The sequence below is a fragment of the Lontra canadensis genome, unplaced genomic scaffold, assembly GCF_010015895.1.
Source record: "Lontra canadensis isolate GAN:19392208 unplaced genomic scaffold, GSC_riverotter_1.0 scaffold75, whole genome shotgun sequence".
Lineage (NCBI taxonomy): Eukaryota > Metazoa > Chordata > Mammalia > Carnivora > Mustelidae > Lontra > Lontra canadensis.
Genome location: NW_022631069.1, coordinates 6,034,804 through 6,051,306, shown reverse-complemented (window position 1 = coordinate 6,051,306; position 16,503 = coordinate 6,034,804). Strand labels below are relative to the sequence as shown.

At 45.1% G+C, this 16,503-nt stretch overlaps 1 protein-coding gene across 3 annotated transcripts; it reads left to right on the top strand.

Annotated features, from left to right (window-relative positions):
• Nucleotides 1-21: 21 nt before the first annotated feature.
• On the top strand, nt 22-7,240 carry DCLRE1B (DNA cross-link repair 1B). Of its 3 annotated transcripts, none has more exons than XR_004385441.1 (5): nt 22-618; nt 1,243-1,408; nt 1,759-1,941; nt 4,604-5,735; nt 6,151-7,240. XR_004385441.1 is itself a non-coding variant. In XM_032881399.1 (5 exons), the coding sequence occupies exons 1-4, from the start codon at nt 430-432 to the stop codon at nt 5,677-5,679; spliced, it is 1,614 nt and encodes a 537-aa protein (XP_032737290.1). In that variant the 5' UTR covers nt 22-429; the 3' UTR covers nt 5,680-5,727; nt 6,151-7,240. The 3 variants fall into 3 exon arrangements, 2 of the variants coding, with proteins under 2 accessions (XP_032737290.1, XP_032737289.1); XM_032881399.1 differs by having other exon boundaries at nt 4,604-5,727; XM_032881398.1 differs by having other exon boundaries at nt 23-618; nt 4,604-7,238.
• Nucleotides 7,241-16,503: the final 9,263 nt, after the last annotated feature.

The following is a 16,503-nucleotide window of genomic DNA, read 5'->3' as shown; positions in this document are numbered from 1 at the left end:
CGCCGCCCGGACGCCGACCTTAGGGCGCCCTTCCCCCCGCCTCTCACCTCCCGGCGCAGCCGCGCGGCTCCCTCTGGTGGAGGCGCGGCGGGCCCTCGGAAATCCGCTGCTTCGGCCTGTCTCCGCCCAGCAGCGCGCGCTTTGAGCGCTTGGCCTCAGCGCCGGCTCCCGCGCGCGGGTAGGAGTGGCGCTCAGTGGAGCGTCGTCCGCGGTTTGCGATTCCCCCCAGGACTCTCAAGAGCACGGCCACTTCCTTCTTTTTGCCCGCGCTAGGGACCTAGTAGTCCTCTGCTGGCCTGGCTTCCCGTTAGGGTCTTCGGCCGCGTGGCTGCCCCAGCGTGACTTACCTTCAGGGCGCGGTCGCGGGAGCCTCGCGCGGGAGCTCTGTGCCCATGAAGATCTCGCTGGTGACTCTCCAGCCCCGCCACCATGAACGGGGCCCTGATCCCCCATACGCCCATCGCTGTGGACTTTTGGAGCCTGCGCCGGGCCGGTTCCGCACGGCTCTTCTTTTTGTCCCACATGCACTCGGACCACACCGTGGGTTTGTCTAGCACCTGGGCCCGGCCCCTCTACTGCTCCCCAATCACTGCTTACCTCGTGCATCGTCACCTGCAGGTACGGGGCAGGGGGCGGGAGTCCTCCGAGAGCTGGGTTGAGCATTCGGGTGGGAATCCCGATCTGTCACAGCCTCTGACTCGTAGAGTAGGGGCCTGGAGGACTGATTTTTACAAATGTGGGAGTTGTTCAAACCCAGAAATGTGGATGTTTCAGCTATAAGTTGGGGAGATCTTTATGTCCAGCCAAGGAGACTGTACCTACGTTTTCAGATAAACTAGGCTAGTGTATCTCTAGTCTCAAGAATCCATCTAAAGTGCTGGGTGACACATTCTTCAGTTCTCCCCCCACCCCCCACTTCCAGCAGATCTAGCTAGTGCAGGTACTGGATAGCTGGTTGGAATTTTTTTAACGGGTGCCCGTCAAGGGACTATTATGATCAGAAATGTTTGAGAATCTCTTGGCTAAACTGTTTTTTGGACTCTTAATTTAAATTGTACGAAGGGTGTGAAGGGAGAGTGAGAGGAAGAAGGGAGCATTTGAGGGGACTGTCAGACCTTCTGCTCCTGGGTGGCTTAGGATGTCATTTGCTTTCCCTGATTTCAGTAAAGGGTTAGTTCCTGATTCAGGGCAGTATCAAGCAGGAGATTTTGTGTTCACTAGAATGACCAACTTTTTCCTCAGGTACCTAAGGAGTGGATCCGGGCCTTGGAGGTTGGTGAGAGCCATGTCCTGCCTCTAGATGAAATTGGGCGAGAGACCATGACTGTAACCCTCATTGATGCCAATCACTGCCCTGGCTCTGTCATGTTTCTCTTTGAAGGATACTTTGGAACCATCCTCTACACAGGTGGGCCTTCCAAGGGATCCCTCCCACCTTCCCAGCCTAGACACTACATTTTCTTGAGCAGCCTTAACTCGGAAGTCTGGAGACCTCCTAGCTTCATCCCATATGAGCATAGTGACCCTTTCTCAACTGATTTCCCACTCTTTAAGGTTTCAAACCTTATAAAGAATAATAAAAACAGGAGCAGAATTCAGACCTTTCCAAAAAGAAGCTATATTACGTTAGTCCCAGACTTCCTATGAGTTTTTGCACAGGCTGGTAAGCAAATGTCCACCAGCTGTTGGAAGCCGGGAGAGGCTTGTGTTTTATACTTTTGTCTCTGACTCTCTGCTCCCCATATATTCTTCTTCTAGGTGACTTTCGGTATACACCATCCATGTTAAAGGAGCCAGCCCTGAAACTGGGGAAACAGATCCATACCTTATACCTAGACAACACCAATTGTAACCCAGCCTGGATTCTTCCTTCCCGACAAGAAGCTGCCCGCCAGATTGTTGAGCTCATTCGAAAGCACCCCCAACATAACATAAAGATTGGTAAGTGGTTTCCTTTCCTTTTTCTTTTACCCATAGTGAATCTTGGGTTTTGGGGGGGGGGGTTCTCATATCTTTCTGGTCTTTGTAGATCCCCTCCTTACCCCTGAAACCTTATTTAAAATTGTTATCTTCCCGGGGCACCTGATTGGCTCAGTCTTTTAAGCCTCTGACTCTTGGTTTTGGCTCAAGTCGTGATCTCAGTGTCATGAGATCAAGCCCTGACTAGGGCTCGGAGCTAAGCTCCCAATCCACTTAAGATTCTGTCTCTCCCTCTGCTCCTCCCAACCGCCCAGCATCCCCACACCCCCATGTGTGCGCTCTCTCTCTAAATAAATCTTTGAAAAAAAAACCTCAATCTTCCCACCATCTCTACTGCGACATTCCCAACTCCTGATCCCCTATACCAACTCAATTTTTTCATTCTTTAATAGCACTCATCACCTTCCAGTATACTCTGTCCATGTTTTAATATGCCGTTGCTTATTATTTGTCTATTCTCCACGTCTCCTGCCATACACACACACACAAACTCCTCAAGAACATGGATGGAGGTAGGAAGGAGTCTTGCTTGTGGAACAGAGAAGTAGCAGCCAGCATGACAGGCACACAGTGGGTGAGGAGGCTATAAAGGTAGGAGGGGCTGAAGTGCTCGCTTGTAAGCTTGAACTTGATCCTAAATGTAATCCTTGAATGTAACTTGATCCAAATGATTATATTTGGGCAAAAGTTATTGAAGGTTTTAAATAGGAGGGCCAATATTGCACTTACTGTTTTATAATGTATTCCACAATTTGCATATTGATGTATTTGGTTTTTATTGTCTATCTACCCCTGCTAGAATATAAGTTCCACAATGGCAGGGCTCTTTGTTTTACTTGTGGCTATATCTCAAATGCTTAGATTAATGCCTAAGGAGGCACTCAATATTTGTTATCTGAGTGAGTAAAATTTTTTTTTAAGATTTTATTTATTTGGGGCGCTTGGGTGGCTCAGTCATTAAGCATCTGCCTTTGGCTCAGGTCATGATCCCAGGGTCCTGGGATCAAGCCCCACATCGGACTCCCTGCTCATTGGGAAGCCTGCTTCTCCCTCTCCCACTCCCCCTGCTTGTGTTCCCTCTCTCACTGTGTCTTTCTGTGTCAAATAAATAAAAGAAACTTAAAAAAAAAAAAGATTTTATTTATTTATTTGTCAAAGAGAGAGTGAGCACAGGCAGGGGGAGTGGCAGGCAGAGGGAGAAGCGGGCTCCCTGGTGAACAAGGAGCTCGATGAAGGACTCAATCCCAGGACTCTGGGATCATGTCCTGAGCCAAAGGCAGACACTTAACTGACTGAGCCACCCAGGAAATTTATCAGAATATAGATATTCAGGTGAATGCTGTGCTTAAAATCAGACACACTGAGAAATCAGAAACATTGTTTTAGTGATTCCGCAATAGTATAAAACATTTCGGGGCCTTTTTTTTCTTTTTTTAAAATTTTATTTATTGGGAGACAGTGTGCAAGCACACATGAGGAGGGGAAGGAGCAGAGGGAGAGAGAGAATCTCAAGCCGACTCCATGCTGAGCCTGGAGCCCACTAAGGGCTTGATCTCAGAACCCTGATGTCATGATCTGAGCCGATCAAAAGTCGGGTGCTTAACCGAGCACAGGCAGGGGTTCCCTTCCCTTGCCAGGTAAACTCAGACCCATCCTTTATGACACACCCAGGCACCCTCATTTGGGGGCCTTCTAACTGCTGATTTCAGCATCTACTCATCTAGGCGATCCAGTAACACTCCTGCCATTTTTGTCTTCTCAAGCTCTCCTCTGATCATATTATTCCTGTGATTAAAATCAGCCATTTTCGGGGCTCTTGGCAGCTCAGTCGTTAAGTGCCTGCCTTTATTTAGCTCAGGTCATGATCCCAGGGTCCTGGAATCAAGCCCCGCATCAGGCTCCCTAATGGGAGCTTGGCAGGAAGCCTGCTTCTCCCTCTTTCACTCCCCCTGCTTGTGTTCCCTCTCTTGCTATGTTTTTGTCAAATAAATAAGTAATCATTTTTTTAAAATAAAATAAATTAAATAAGCCATTTTCCTGCTGCGCACTCTTTAATGGCTCCCCTTCACTTAACAGAATTAAGTTCAAACTCCTGAGCAATATATGTGGGCCCTGTATTATTCGACCCTTCCCTCTCCTGTGTCATTTCTTACCAGTTCCTTCTTGGCACATTCGTAACACCGAACCATCCCCTTCCCTTGCCAGGTAGACTCAGACCCATCCTTTATGACAACTCAGTTGCCATTTTCAGGGAAGTTTCCCTACTCTGTCAACTGGTAGATAACTTTTTTGTGCCCTCATAATACTGTGTGCATGTCTCTGACATGGCCTCTGAGTCCCCATGTAGATTATACTCCTTGAGGACTGAGGCTTGTGCTTATTTTCACAGTGCCTAGCATCTGGTAAATGCTTTTCTCTGTTGAACCAAACCAGTGGGTGGAATCAGTGATAGGCCCTTCCCCATTTTCCATGTATTTGAGCTCAAATCCCACCTCCTCCCTGATACACTCACCGATTGCCCCATTTGTGTATTTTTATGAAACATTTGGGTGACGTATCAGGATTCCCCGGTATCTCCTCTCTTTCATTTCTTGCTTTTCCCATTCCTTTTAACATGCTTCAGGACTCTATAGCCTGGGAAAAGAGTCACTGCTGGAGCAGCTGGCCTTGGAGTTTCAGACCTGGGTGGTATTGAGTCCTCGGCGCCTGGAGTTGGTGCAGCTTCTGGGCTTGGCGGATGTGTTCACAGTGGAGGAGAAGGCCGGCCGCATCCATGCGGTGGACCACATGGAGGTCTGCCATTCTGCCATGCTGCACTGGAACCAGACCCACCCTACCATTGCTATCCTTCCCACGAGCCGGAAGGTCCGCTGTTCCCACCCCGACATCCACGTCATCCCTTACTCTGACCATTCCTCTTACTCAGAGCTTCGGACCTTTGTTGCAGCTCTGAAGCCTGGCCGGGTGGTGCCCATTGTCAGTCGGCAGCCCTGTAGGGACTACTTTCAGGATAGCCTGAGCCCCAGGCTCTCTGTGCCTCTGATCCCAGACTCTGTGCAGCAATACATGAATTCCTCCTCAAGGAAACCAAGCTTTCTCCGGCTGTTGTTAGAAAGGAGGCTAAGGAGGCCACGAACCCAGGGCGTCGTGTTTAACTCCTCTCAGGAAACTGCTGATCAATCTCAAGCTGACAGGGACTCAAAGAGGGCCAAGAACGAGAACCTTCCTGGGGACCTTGAGAAGCAGGATTCCCACCATCCTTTGCAGATCAAGAAACAGTTGTTCCCGGACCTCTGCAGCAAAGAATGGGATGGGGCAGTCCCTATCTCTGAGTCCCCAAAGATGGTGACTGTACGGACTGCGAGTCTTTCAGTGCACTTAGAGTCCACAGATGAGGACTTTCTTTCCCTAGAAACTGGGGAAGAAAGTGGTGTAGCACCCCACTTGGTACCCAGGGGAAACCACGATGGCTCAGCGGCCACAGGGAACCAGAACACCTGGCTGGGCCGGGAGTCTCTCCTGTCTCACAGCAGCAAGGCTGCTCCTCTCCTGGCTCCTGAGTTCAGGGGCTTGGCACTAAAATACCTTCTGACTCCAGTGAACTTTTTCCAAGCACGGTTCTCTTCTAGGGACTTCGACCAACAAGTGGAAAAATACCATAAGCTGTTGCTCAGGTGCAGAGAGGAGAATGCAGAATGATACCTTTGGTTGGTTCAGCCTGCAGTTTTAAAGACTGACTGTTGGCTGGGGAGGAGGTTTGTGATGGGCCTTACTTTCCTATCTTCACAGGATCCCTATGGGCTCACCCTGGAGAAATATTTCTCGAAGTGTGTTCATTGAAATCCCAGTGCCTACAGACTCATGAGTTTTATGGTTGACTGTGTTTAAAAAACACTTCCCATTACACCCCCTGCATAGTATACATGAGCACACTAAAGGTTCTGAGAAGTCCTACGGTAATTTAATCTGCTTTACTTTAACCCAGTATTTCTCCACCTCTCTTGAACATGCAGTCCTCTTATGTGGGTGCAGAAAGAGATGTGGTCTTAATCCGAAAGGAACAGGTTATTCCCATTGTTTCTTGGTGGGCCATGTGCCATTCCCCATGTCCCCTTCTCCCTCTTCCCAGATCAAAGAACATAAGTAGTTATGTTGTTGTTGTTGTTTTAGTCAGGAACTGCACTGCCGGAGGATAAAGTGGTGATCCAGGCAGCACGTTCCAATCCTGAATGTCACTGACTTGCCATGACCCCATCAAAGAGGCTTCCTCTCTTTGCCTCTGGGAGCAAGCAGGAAGCAATGAAGAACCCTGGAACAGGGGAGAGAAACTCCCCCCTGCTTCCATGAGAGTTTACAATTAGTGTCACAGGAGACTTCTCTGGAACAGAGCCAGCTGGGGAGTTGGGCACCCCTTACCAAGTCCATACCTGGAACCAGCTGAGCATTAGACTTAGGGGTACAACGGCCTCCTGGCTGCCTGGAAGCCGTGACTCTTTGGCTGAAATAAAGGTATAAAAGATCAAATGTGCTGCCAGATACTCCTGATTGTTCACATGGCTGGGATATTTGCTACTCTCCCCACCCCTCACCCCCTTGGGTTGAGTAGGGAACCAGAGCACACAGCCTGTTTGTTTTAGTATCCAGGGCAGAGACCAAGGAGCCAGCTGGTGCAAGGGGTGGGGGTGCGCAGCTCTGCCCTGTCCTTCTGCTCACAGCCTGACAACATGCCAAACCAATCAGCAGGACAGCAGATACCACAGGCTCTGAGAGAGGGCACAGGCAAGTGGAGCTGGGTACAGGGGTAAAAATGGCTTCAGAATGGAGCCTTGCAATAAAGAAGGTGGTTTCTACTTTCAGAAGAAGATAAGAAGAATTTAGAAAGTGAGGCCTTGCTCTTGGGCAAGCTGTGCACAGTTCTGTTTTGTCAGTGACCTTCACTGTAAGCCTCCCATGGGCCCACTCAGAGCCGCAGCAGGTGAGGCTTGTGGGGCAGCAGGAAACATGGACTCGTCCTGGGCTTGAGTCCAGGGCACGCTGGGCAAAGAGCTCTCATGCCTAGTTAGTGGCTCCTCCATTCCTCACCTGTAAAATAGACTGTGAGTCCTACTTTTCTTGGTTGCTCTGGAAGTTAGATAATTGGTAAAATTCTTAGCTTGGTGGCTACCTCATGATGGCTATTTCAAATATTGGTTCTCTTAACCTCTGGCTCTCTAAAGAGATTATTCAATATATAAAACATGAAATTTTGCAAGTCATATAAAAACAGAAAAGAAAAATCAATTTTAATTCCTCCATGTACATCAATTATTTCTAGTCCTTTTCTGTATGTATAAATATAATTTTTTCTAGTCCTTTTCTGTATGTATAAATGTATTATAATTTTCAAAATTGGGGCAATACTGTATATAATTTCAATCTTCCATTTTACTTAATATCTTTTTTATTTTCTTTTTTTAAAAAGATTTCATTTATTTATTTGACAGATAGAGATCACGAGTAGGCAGAGAGGCAGGCAGAGAGAGAGGAGGAAGCAGGCTCCCTGCTGAGCAGAGAGCCCGATATGGGGCTCCATCCCAGGATCCTGGGATCACGACCTGAGCCGAAGGCAGAGGCTTTAACCCACTGAGCCACCCAGGTGCCCATTTTACTTAATATCTTAAACATTTCTTTGTACCATTAAATATTTGAAATGTATTTATGAATAGTTGTATGATACTTTATAGAGGTAATACCATTTCCATAGTCAACATTTTATGTGCCCTTTTTTCACAAATACGTATTACAGTGAACATATTTATGCATCTATCATGGCATTTTTGTTTATTTCTTTAGAGTAAATTACTAGAAGTGGGATTACCATCTTAGATTATCTTTTGGGGGGCGGGCAGGGGCTGAGAGAGAGAGAACCTATGCCCAGTGCAAAATCCGATCTCACAACCCTGAGATCATGACCTGAGACAAAATCGAGTCTGACACTTAACTGACTGAGCCACCCAGGTGCCCCTACAATTTTAAGTTCCTAATGCAAATTGTGCTTCATTGTCCTCTAGAAAGGTTTCCCTACCATCCTTTCTGCAGAAGAGGATAGGATTAGAATACCCTGAAGATTCATCAAGTTCAAATGATGTTGTTAGACTGGAACTTATGAACATATGGCAAATCATCTTGTGTGTTAATAAATATTTACTAAGGCTCTGTGGGCAAAGGCTTAGCTTGAGCTCCTCTAGGAGCCTCTAGCTGTCTCACTTCCCTGCTACCCAAAGGTGGCTGGGAGAGATAAGGTAGTCCTCATATGAGGGCCCCCAGATTGGCATTATCTTCTAGGGACTAGGGAACCTGTCTACTCTTGGCCTGTGCTCTGTCACGTGCATTCCTTGAAATGAGATCTAGGTGAATTCAGATGAGGGAGTGGAAGCAAATTATTCCTCAAATAATTCTTTGAGGAATTTAGTTGTTGATGGCATGTTTGTGTTTCAATAATGGGATATTTTTCTAAAGTAAATTTGGCTTATAACAGAGGTTGGCAGTTGCCTTATTTGCTATCTCAACAGTCTCACATAAAAGTCCTGCACTGCATATATCTATAAGTAGCCAGTTTATTTCTTTTTAGGATTTTATTATTTACTTACTTAGAGAGAGAGAGAGAGAGAAAGAGAGAGAGAGAGTGTGTGTGTGTGTGTGTGTGTGTCCACGTGGGGGAAGAGGCAGAGTGGGAGAGTGGGAGGGAGAGAGAATCCCAAGCAGACTCCTCGCCAAGTGTGGAGCCTGACATAGGGCTCATTCCCACAACCCTGAGATCGTGACCTGAGCCAAAACCAAGAGTCAGGCTTAACCAACTGAGCCACCCAGATGCCCCTTAATTTATTTTCAGAATCTAAGGATGAGCACGTGAATCTAAGATCTTACAATTAGGTTTAAGGATACCCGGAGAAAGGAAATTCCCTAGAGATCAATTAGTCATTTCATGATCTGTGGGAAAACATGTACCTTTCCGAAAGGAGACGGACAGTGACTTAAGTCCCTTTAGAGGAAAAAAAAATCTGCCTGGCTGGCTTTGAGGGGCCATCTCTCACTCCTGACCCAGACTGCCCTTTGTGGTAGGAAATAGGAGATAAGCGAGTCTGCTTATTTAAGAAAAGAGATTTGGACTTGGGTTCTCATGTCAAGTCCACTCCCAGGGAGACTGTTCTCTCTGCATTCTTGGAGTGGTTCTTCAGCAAGAGAAATCCCACCAGGAGGCCATGTTCACATATTATTGATGCTATCACTACAGAATGGCTATGAATCTGTTACCTGCCTCCCACTCTTCACCCTCCCTAATCACTACCACAACAAGCTGTTTTGTCTTGGGTTCTGTCTTGGGTTCGTGGTGCTTCCCAATCCTCCCCGGAAAACCCCAGCACATCAATACAGAATTCTGCTTTCTATTATAATCTAAATCTACAGCTCCTGCGGGGATTCTCGGAATGGTTACACTTGTCTTTATTTTGTCCACGGTGATTTCATTTAGCTGTACCCTTCTATCTTGACTATTTCATTCCTAGGTAACTTCCTCTTCTTTGAACACATCTGTAACCCATCAGATCACAGAATGCTCCCAGAACCTCAGGCTGGGTTCCTTTCCTGGACGGATGGCTCACTGAATCACCTTTCAATCACATGAAACTTCTGGCTAGCCTTGGGGTTAGTCTTTCCCTTAAAATATTTACGTATCAAAAAACAGAATTACGGCTATTTTACCAATTCTGAATCTTCCCTTCAATTTTCAATAATTTTGGGGAGTGGAGAATGAAAATGTCCTCAGTGCTATAATCCCATTCTTAATGTGTTCACTGTAAAGTGTGCTTCTGTGGAACCAAGAACCTTGGGTCCAGCTCACTCTCCCTACTAACTGGGCTCCATGGAAACAAAGCATCAAGGTGGAGCCAGACTCCTGTATAGAGGGAGTCAGGGATATAAGGATCGGAGAAAACCCGCTAAAAGGTTCTGAGCACCCAATTTGTAAACTGGGGAGAGGGGATGGAGACTCCCCCACCAGCCAACAAGTCTCTGATCCCTGTTGGATGTCCTATAATTCAACTGGATTCTGGCATTCTCTAACTGGAGATAGCCCCCACTCCCACAGGTGAAGGACTCAATCCTACAAGACTGCTCTCTTCTCCCTCAGACACCAGCCACAAGTCCGGGTTATCCCCTCTGCTTCTGACCACGGGCTACAGATTGGAGCTTTTCTTGTCTTCTTGGGTTTGATTCATTTGCTAGAGCAGCCCACAGAACTCAGAAACATTTTACTTACTGAATCACTGGTTTGTTACAAAAGGATATAACTCAGATAGAAGAGAGGCTCAAGGCAAGGTATAGGGAAAGGGCGAGGAACTTTCATGATCTCTGAGCACGCCATTCTCCCCAAATTTTCATGTGTTCACTCCAGAACTCTGTCTTCACCCTGGATGACTTCAACATTCCAGACTCAAGTTCTTTGACCTCACCTCCAAAGACCTTATTTCTGTCTTCCACACCGCCCTGTCTTTACCAGAAATTTTACTACATCTGAAATCTCAATTTTAAATCTTCTCCCAGCTTATTCACTCAAGGACCTCCATGGCCAATGTGAGCCCTCTCTGAGCTTCACTTCCCACCTTGACCCAACCGCATCCCATGATATATCAGTATAATACAACTCCTTGGCTTGCACTCACTCAGACACACTTGCCTTGACAAACTCCAATTCTGAACAAATTCTACTATCTCTCTGCTCTTTGCCTGCACTGGAACAGCTAGATGCTATTGGAGAAACCCCTAACCAGGCTGGTTTTGTTTTAAATCATGACCTCATACATCAAAATGGCCTTTCATTCTGCTAAGCAATCCTATTACGTTTATTCAGTGGGCTTGGTTTCCAATTTTCCCCTTCTCTTGGCTCTCCCTGCCCACCACACTACCATCTATCAGTAAATCCTGTTGACTCTACCTTGAAACGTATCCTGAATGTTCTTTCTTTTCCCATCTTCACCTCTACCGCCGTTGTCAGAGCAGCCTTTGTGTCATGTCTTGAGTTATTGCAAGAGCCTCTTAAATGTTCTCCCTGCTTCCAACATTGCCCTCTCCCCTGCAGACCCACAGTCTGGTACCCCCAGCAGGCCTGATATAAATCATACCATGTTGCCTCTCTGTTCAAATCCTCCAAGGTCTTTCCAGCTCACCTGGAATAAGACCCAGAGTTCTCACCGTGGGCTTCCTGGCCCACATGCTCTGCCCTGTTCTCTCCGATTACTCCCCACCCTTTGCTTACACTCTCCAAGCCTGCTGACCTCCTTGGGGTTACCCCAACGCCAGGCCCTGGGGGCACTCACCTTACTTTGCTTCCTATCCTTACCAGGACTTCCATTCCGATACCCACATGGCTTCCTTACCTCCTTCAAGGTTTTGCTCAGCAAAATGATTCTTGGTCATCTTATTTAAAATTGCAACCATGTGGCTAGCCACTTCCTCTCTCCCTTCCTTCCTTTTTCTCCAAAGAGCCCTTGCCACTTACTAACATACTCTTTTACCTATTGAGGTTGATGTGTATCTCACTGCACTATAATGTAAACTCCAGAACTTTTTTTTTCTTCTCCCCTGGTTTCTTTTGTTCACCATTGCATCCATAATGTCTCAAACGCATGACAGGTTCTTAATAATAAACACTGGTGGAATGAATACATGAATGAATCTAGAGAAATGGATGGATTGTTCATCCTTTAAGCAAGGCTCCCTCAATAAATACTGTTTCTCCCAAACAGGAAGTGAAGCAAGTTCTCAGCCCTCAAGCTAACACCTATTGAAGGCTTACCTTCGTAGACACTTTTTGTATGTTACCTCTAAATCTTGTAGCTCTCTTATGAGAAAACTAGTGTCCACAAATTCACAAATTCAATCATTCATTTGCTTATTCAATGAAATTTACTGAATACCTACTATGTGTTCCAGACACTGGGGATACAAACTAGTGAACAATGAAAATGTCCTGCCCACAAAGCACTTATACTCTCTTGAGAGACAGGCAGTATACATAAAGATCAGATAGTGATAAATGCTAAGAAGAAAATAAAACTGGCTTATGGGAGTGGGCAGCAGTTCAGAAACAGGTCAAGGAAGGTGTGTCAGGGGATTGGGGATTGACTCTTAAGATGAGACTCCAGTCATGAGAAGGAACCAGTCAGGGGAAGACCTGATATCATGAGTGCAAAGTCAATGTGTTGGGAAGGAGTTTTGTGTCCAAGGAACATTGAGAAGAGCATGTGTTAGAGAGGGAGAAAATGAGCTCAGAGAGGGAGGCACTTAAAGTAAGCAGTTTGGGCTTTAGTCTAGGTATAATAGGAAGCTACTGGAGTGCCTTAAAGTGTGTGTGTGGGGGAGTGAGATATGATTTGATATATATTTTGAAAGCATCAGATGGAGAATAGGGGGAGAGCAAAAGCAGGCATACACAAGTTAGGAAGGTCTTGCAACTGTGAGAGATCCTGGTGAGCTGAACCTGGGATTTCTGGAAGAAGGGATTGGCAATGTGTCTGGGTATAAATCTATTAGAGAAACCTCTTTATTACACATAGCTACAGAAATAAAAGACATGTCTTTTCCTCCACCAAAGCTTTCACAAAGGAGAAGTGTGTGCATGTATATATGTGTACATTCTGATAGTTGGGGGGAATAAGAAAAGAATGAGTTTTACAAGTAACTAGAATATTTTATGAATTTACCCTATTTCCTATAATAGACATACTTTACAACTATGTACTTAAGAGAAAGAAAAATGTTTTACTTGCTTTGGAGTCAACTTGGGGTTAAAGGTTATATTTTCTAAGCAAGTAAGGCTCTTCAGTAAAAAAAAATTATCAAAGAATACTTAATTTTAAAATTATTTAAATTATTATAAAGTTTAATCATAAAATTTTACTGGAAATAACATTAGTCCTGATCTTTGAATATCTGAATCTATGAGCAGAGATCTATAAGATATAGTAGAGAACAGAGCATAATCAAATTCAGTCGGACTCGAACATTTTTGTTTAATTCACCAAATTATAATATTTCATATCCTTATGGAGGAGCACCAGAATGAACAGGTAAATTTTCATTCATGAGGGTGCATCCTCTCTCTGTAAGGCTCTTAGTAAATATACACATAACTAAAATCAGCACTCCCTTTTAATCAAGATAGGACTGAAAATTCCGTATTTATTATTCGTCTCTATCTCACTTCTTACTTTTGTAAAATAGAACGTCTGTAGGAGTGGAGATGAATAGTAGTAGATTCAGGATATTTTTTGGAAGTAATATCGAAAAGTTCTTCTGATGGCTGGAATGAGGACGGTAAGGAGAAGGTATTAGCATCTCCATTTTAAGAAGGAGGAAGGTGCGGGGTGCCTGGGGGGCATAGTCAGTTAAGCGTCCCACTCTAGATTTCGGCTCAGGTCCTGATCTCAGGGTCTTGAGATCAAGCTCCGTGCTCAGCAGGGAGTCTGCTGTCCCTCACCCTCTGCCCCTCTGTTCCTCCCTGCTCCTTCAAAGAAATAAATAGAATCTTTTTTTTTTAAGAATAAGGAATGTGAAATTCATCAGTATGCCCACTATCACCCTAGTTACTAGAAGTCTCAGGATTCCTCCTGATGTCAAGACTCCAAAGCTCATGTTTTACTTCTGTATTGGACATTCTGGGAGCACTGAGGTTGGTCAGGCAGAAGCCTATTTCGCATCAGAGAATTTACCCTCCAGGATTTGATTGGGCCCCTCCTCCTCCCCACCTCCAAAGGAGTCACCTGCTAACCTCTTGATAACAGCTTGCAGATTTGATAAAAGTGAGTTTCCAGAAGTAATAATGAAAAAATTAAGTTAAATTTCACAGCCAAAGATGAAGATTGCTGGGATTTCCAAAACTCTATTCTATAGTTAATTGAATTCTGATGCTTTGAGCACCATGAATAAACACAGAGTAATTTAGTCAGCCGAATAGTTACTGGTACTGACCACATATCAGGAATTGTGTTAGGCAAGGGATACTTCGTTAGGGCCTTTTTGATTTCCAAGCCTGCAGGAAGTGCAAAATGACTTAGCACAAATAATAGTCAATGATTGAATTTCGAGTTCCTGTCCCGATGCATAGCCCTCTCCCTTGTGGGTCTCTGTGTCCCTTTCCAGATCATTTGTTTTGGCTTTGGCTTTGGCTTAGAATTGAAAATAGGAAAAGACATATGGAGGGCAGCTGCTAAAAGCTTGTGTAACAGTTGGTCGAAGGTAAGAAGCTACAGAATGGTGGAGACATGATAATGAGACAAGACAATGACCCAGGGAAAGGGAGAGAAAAGCACTATCCCTTGGTTTTGCTGAATAAAGAGTTGGTATATGGAGAAAGTGAGAGAGTAAGGTGGTGATGTGTAGATAAGGGAGGAAACAGAAATGATTAGGGGGAAGGAGGGTCTGAGGAGGAATAAATATGGTTGTAGGGGTATTTAAGGCGTTGTTCTTCTCCCAAAAGGCTCTGGATTGACTCTTGAAAATTAGGAGTCAGGTCTCTTGCCCATTATGTCTAAATCCTGCAAACCTCTCTCCCCTCCCCTTTTTTTGAAGTGAAATTCACATGACACACAATTAACCATTTTTTAAAGATTTTATTTATTAATTTGACAGAGAGGGAGGGAACACAAGCAGGGGGAGTGGGAGTGGGAGAAGGAGGCTTCTCAAGGAACAGGGAGCTGGATGTGGAACTCAGTTCCAGGACCCTGGGGATCATGAGCTGAGCCGAAGGCAGATATTAAATGACTGAGCCACCCAAGTGCCCTACAATTAACCATTTTAAAGTGTATAATTCAGTGGCATTTCATGCATTCATAATGTTAACTAGTTGTATTTGACTCTTTCTCTTTAATCCCACGGCCGTGGCCTCTTTCCAAACTCCCCTTCCACCCAGAGTCATTTCTGCTAGGACCCAGTCCCCCAAATGTCTTATTTTGATACAAAAAGAGAACAAGACCAGCAAGACATACACCTGAGAGCAGGGAAGCCAGTTCCTTCTTGCAATCCCACTCTTCAGCCCAGCAACCACCCAGCTTCAGTGAGGAGATGTAGGGAACATGAGAAGTGTGGGAGCCAAGAGGGGACCAAGCCTTTTTACCATACAGAGGAGGGACTCACTCACCTGTTATTGTAACACGGGTGGGAACGTCACTTCACTGCTCTGTATACCACACTCATCTCTGCCTGGTTTTAATTTCTAACCCCGTGGCTCCCTGGTGGCCTAGCGCAGACCAAATAACTCCTTCCCGAGGAGTACTTGTCATACTGAAGAGCTCGTGTCCATTGCATGTGATAATGTAATGGTGTTTTTAGTCTGTTCACATTTTGCATGGAAAAGGTACTTAAAAGATAGTTACTAAAACCAAATAACATCTCACTGATGGCCTGGCTGAAACAGTGCTGTCTTCTTTAAGTCCCTGTTCGGTCAATAGTGATACTTCTAGATGCATCTGCAGTGATCTCCAGACAGTAACTGCTATATTCCTGACCACTAGTAATGCCACTTTGAGGACCAATCTCAGATTTGTTATAATTGTTCCTAATTTATTTCCTAAATTAGATTGTGAAGTCCCAGAGGACACAGAATATGCTTTATTCATTTCTTTACTCTGTCTAACTGAATGCCTGGTACTTATTATATAGTCAATAAATCCTGGAAGAAAATGTTTTTAAAAAGGTTCTATTTAGTCCCCATCATACATGCTGGATTTGCCCTCCATGAAACCAGTTCAGGGGCCAGAACAACTTTTCCTGGCTTATTGCTGTGAGAAGTGCTCAAGAGAGCAAAGTGATTCAGTTCATGATTTCCCAGGTGTAGCTGAAGCAGACAGCAGGAACCCAAACAGCTTCCTTGGATATTAGGAACTGAATATGGGAATTGACCAGAGTAGATTCTGTCACCCATTTGGTTCAAACCATCCTTCCCAGTTTGTCAGTCACCACTCATACCAGGAAAAATCCTTTGTAGGAATCACATTGCTTCTTCCTCCCCACCATGCCACTTGATCTTACTAAGATCCATAGGGACCATCTCATTGCAAATCCACTGGCCACTCTTCCATCCTTATTCTCCTTTACTTCTCAGAACATTCAGATACCACCAATTAGCTCCTTTTCCCAGAAAAGCTCTTCTACTTCTCTCCCGTGTCACTTAAGAATGATTTTTGGCAGCAAAGAACAGAAAACTCTTCTAGCAGTGTTCTTGAAACATACGAATGTTTGTTTACTTAAAAAGTCCAGAAGCAGTGGGCAGTCCCAGGTTCATTCAGAAGCTTACTTCTGTCGTCAAAGACTCCTTTCTGTCTCCTTTGCTGTCCTCAACATCCTGACTGTCTTCATCTTTGTTTGCTGTCACATTTATGGTCACAAGATGGGTATGACAGCTCCACGCCTGGTGTTTTCACTCAGCAAAAAGAGAGGCAGGGACAAAGAATTTCTTATGTGAAGGTCCTGTCTTTTTTATACAAAAAG

Excerpts from the sequence above, each read along its gene's own strand:
- DCLRE1B (XM_032881399.1), top strand. The coding sequence starts at position 430 with ATGAACGGGGCCCTGATCCCCCATACGCCCATCGCTGTGGACTTTTGG. Across the intron at positions 619-1,242 it reads TCGTGCATCGTCACCTGCAG|GTACCTAAGGAGTGGATCCG; the intron begins GTACGGGGCAGG and ends CTTTTTCCTCAG. Across the intron at positions 1,942-4,603 it reads CCAACATAACATAAAGATTG|GACTCTATAGCCTGGGAAAA; the intron begins GTAAGTGGTTTC and ends AACATGCTTCAG.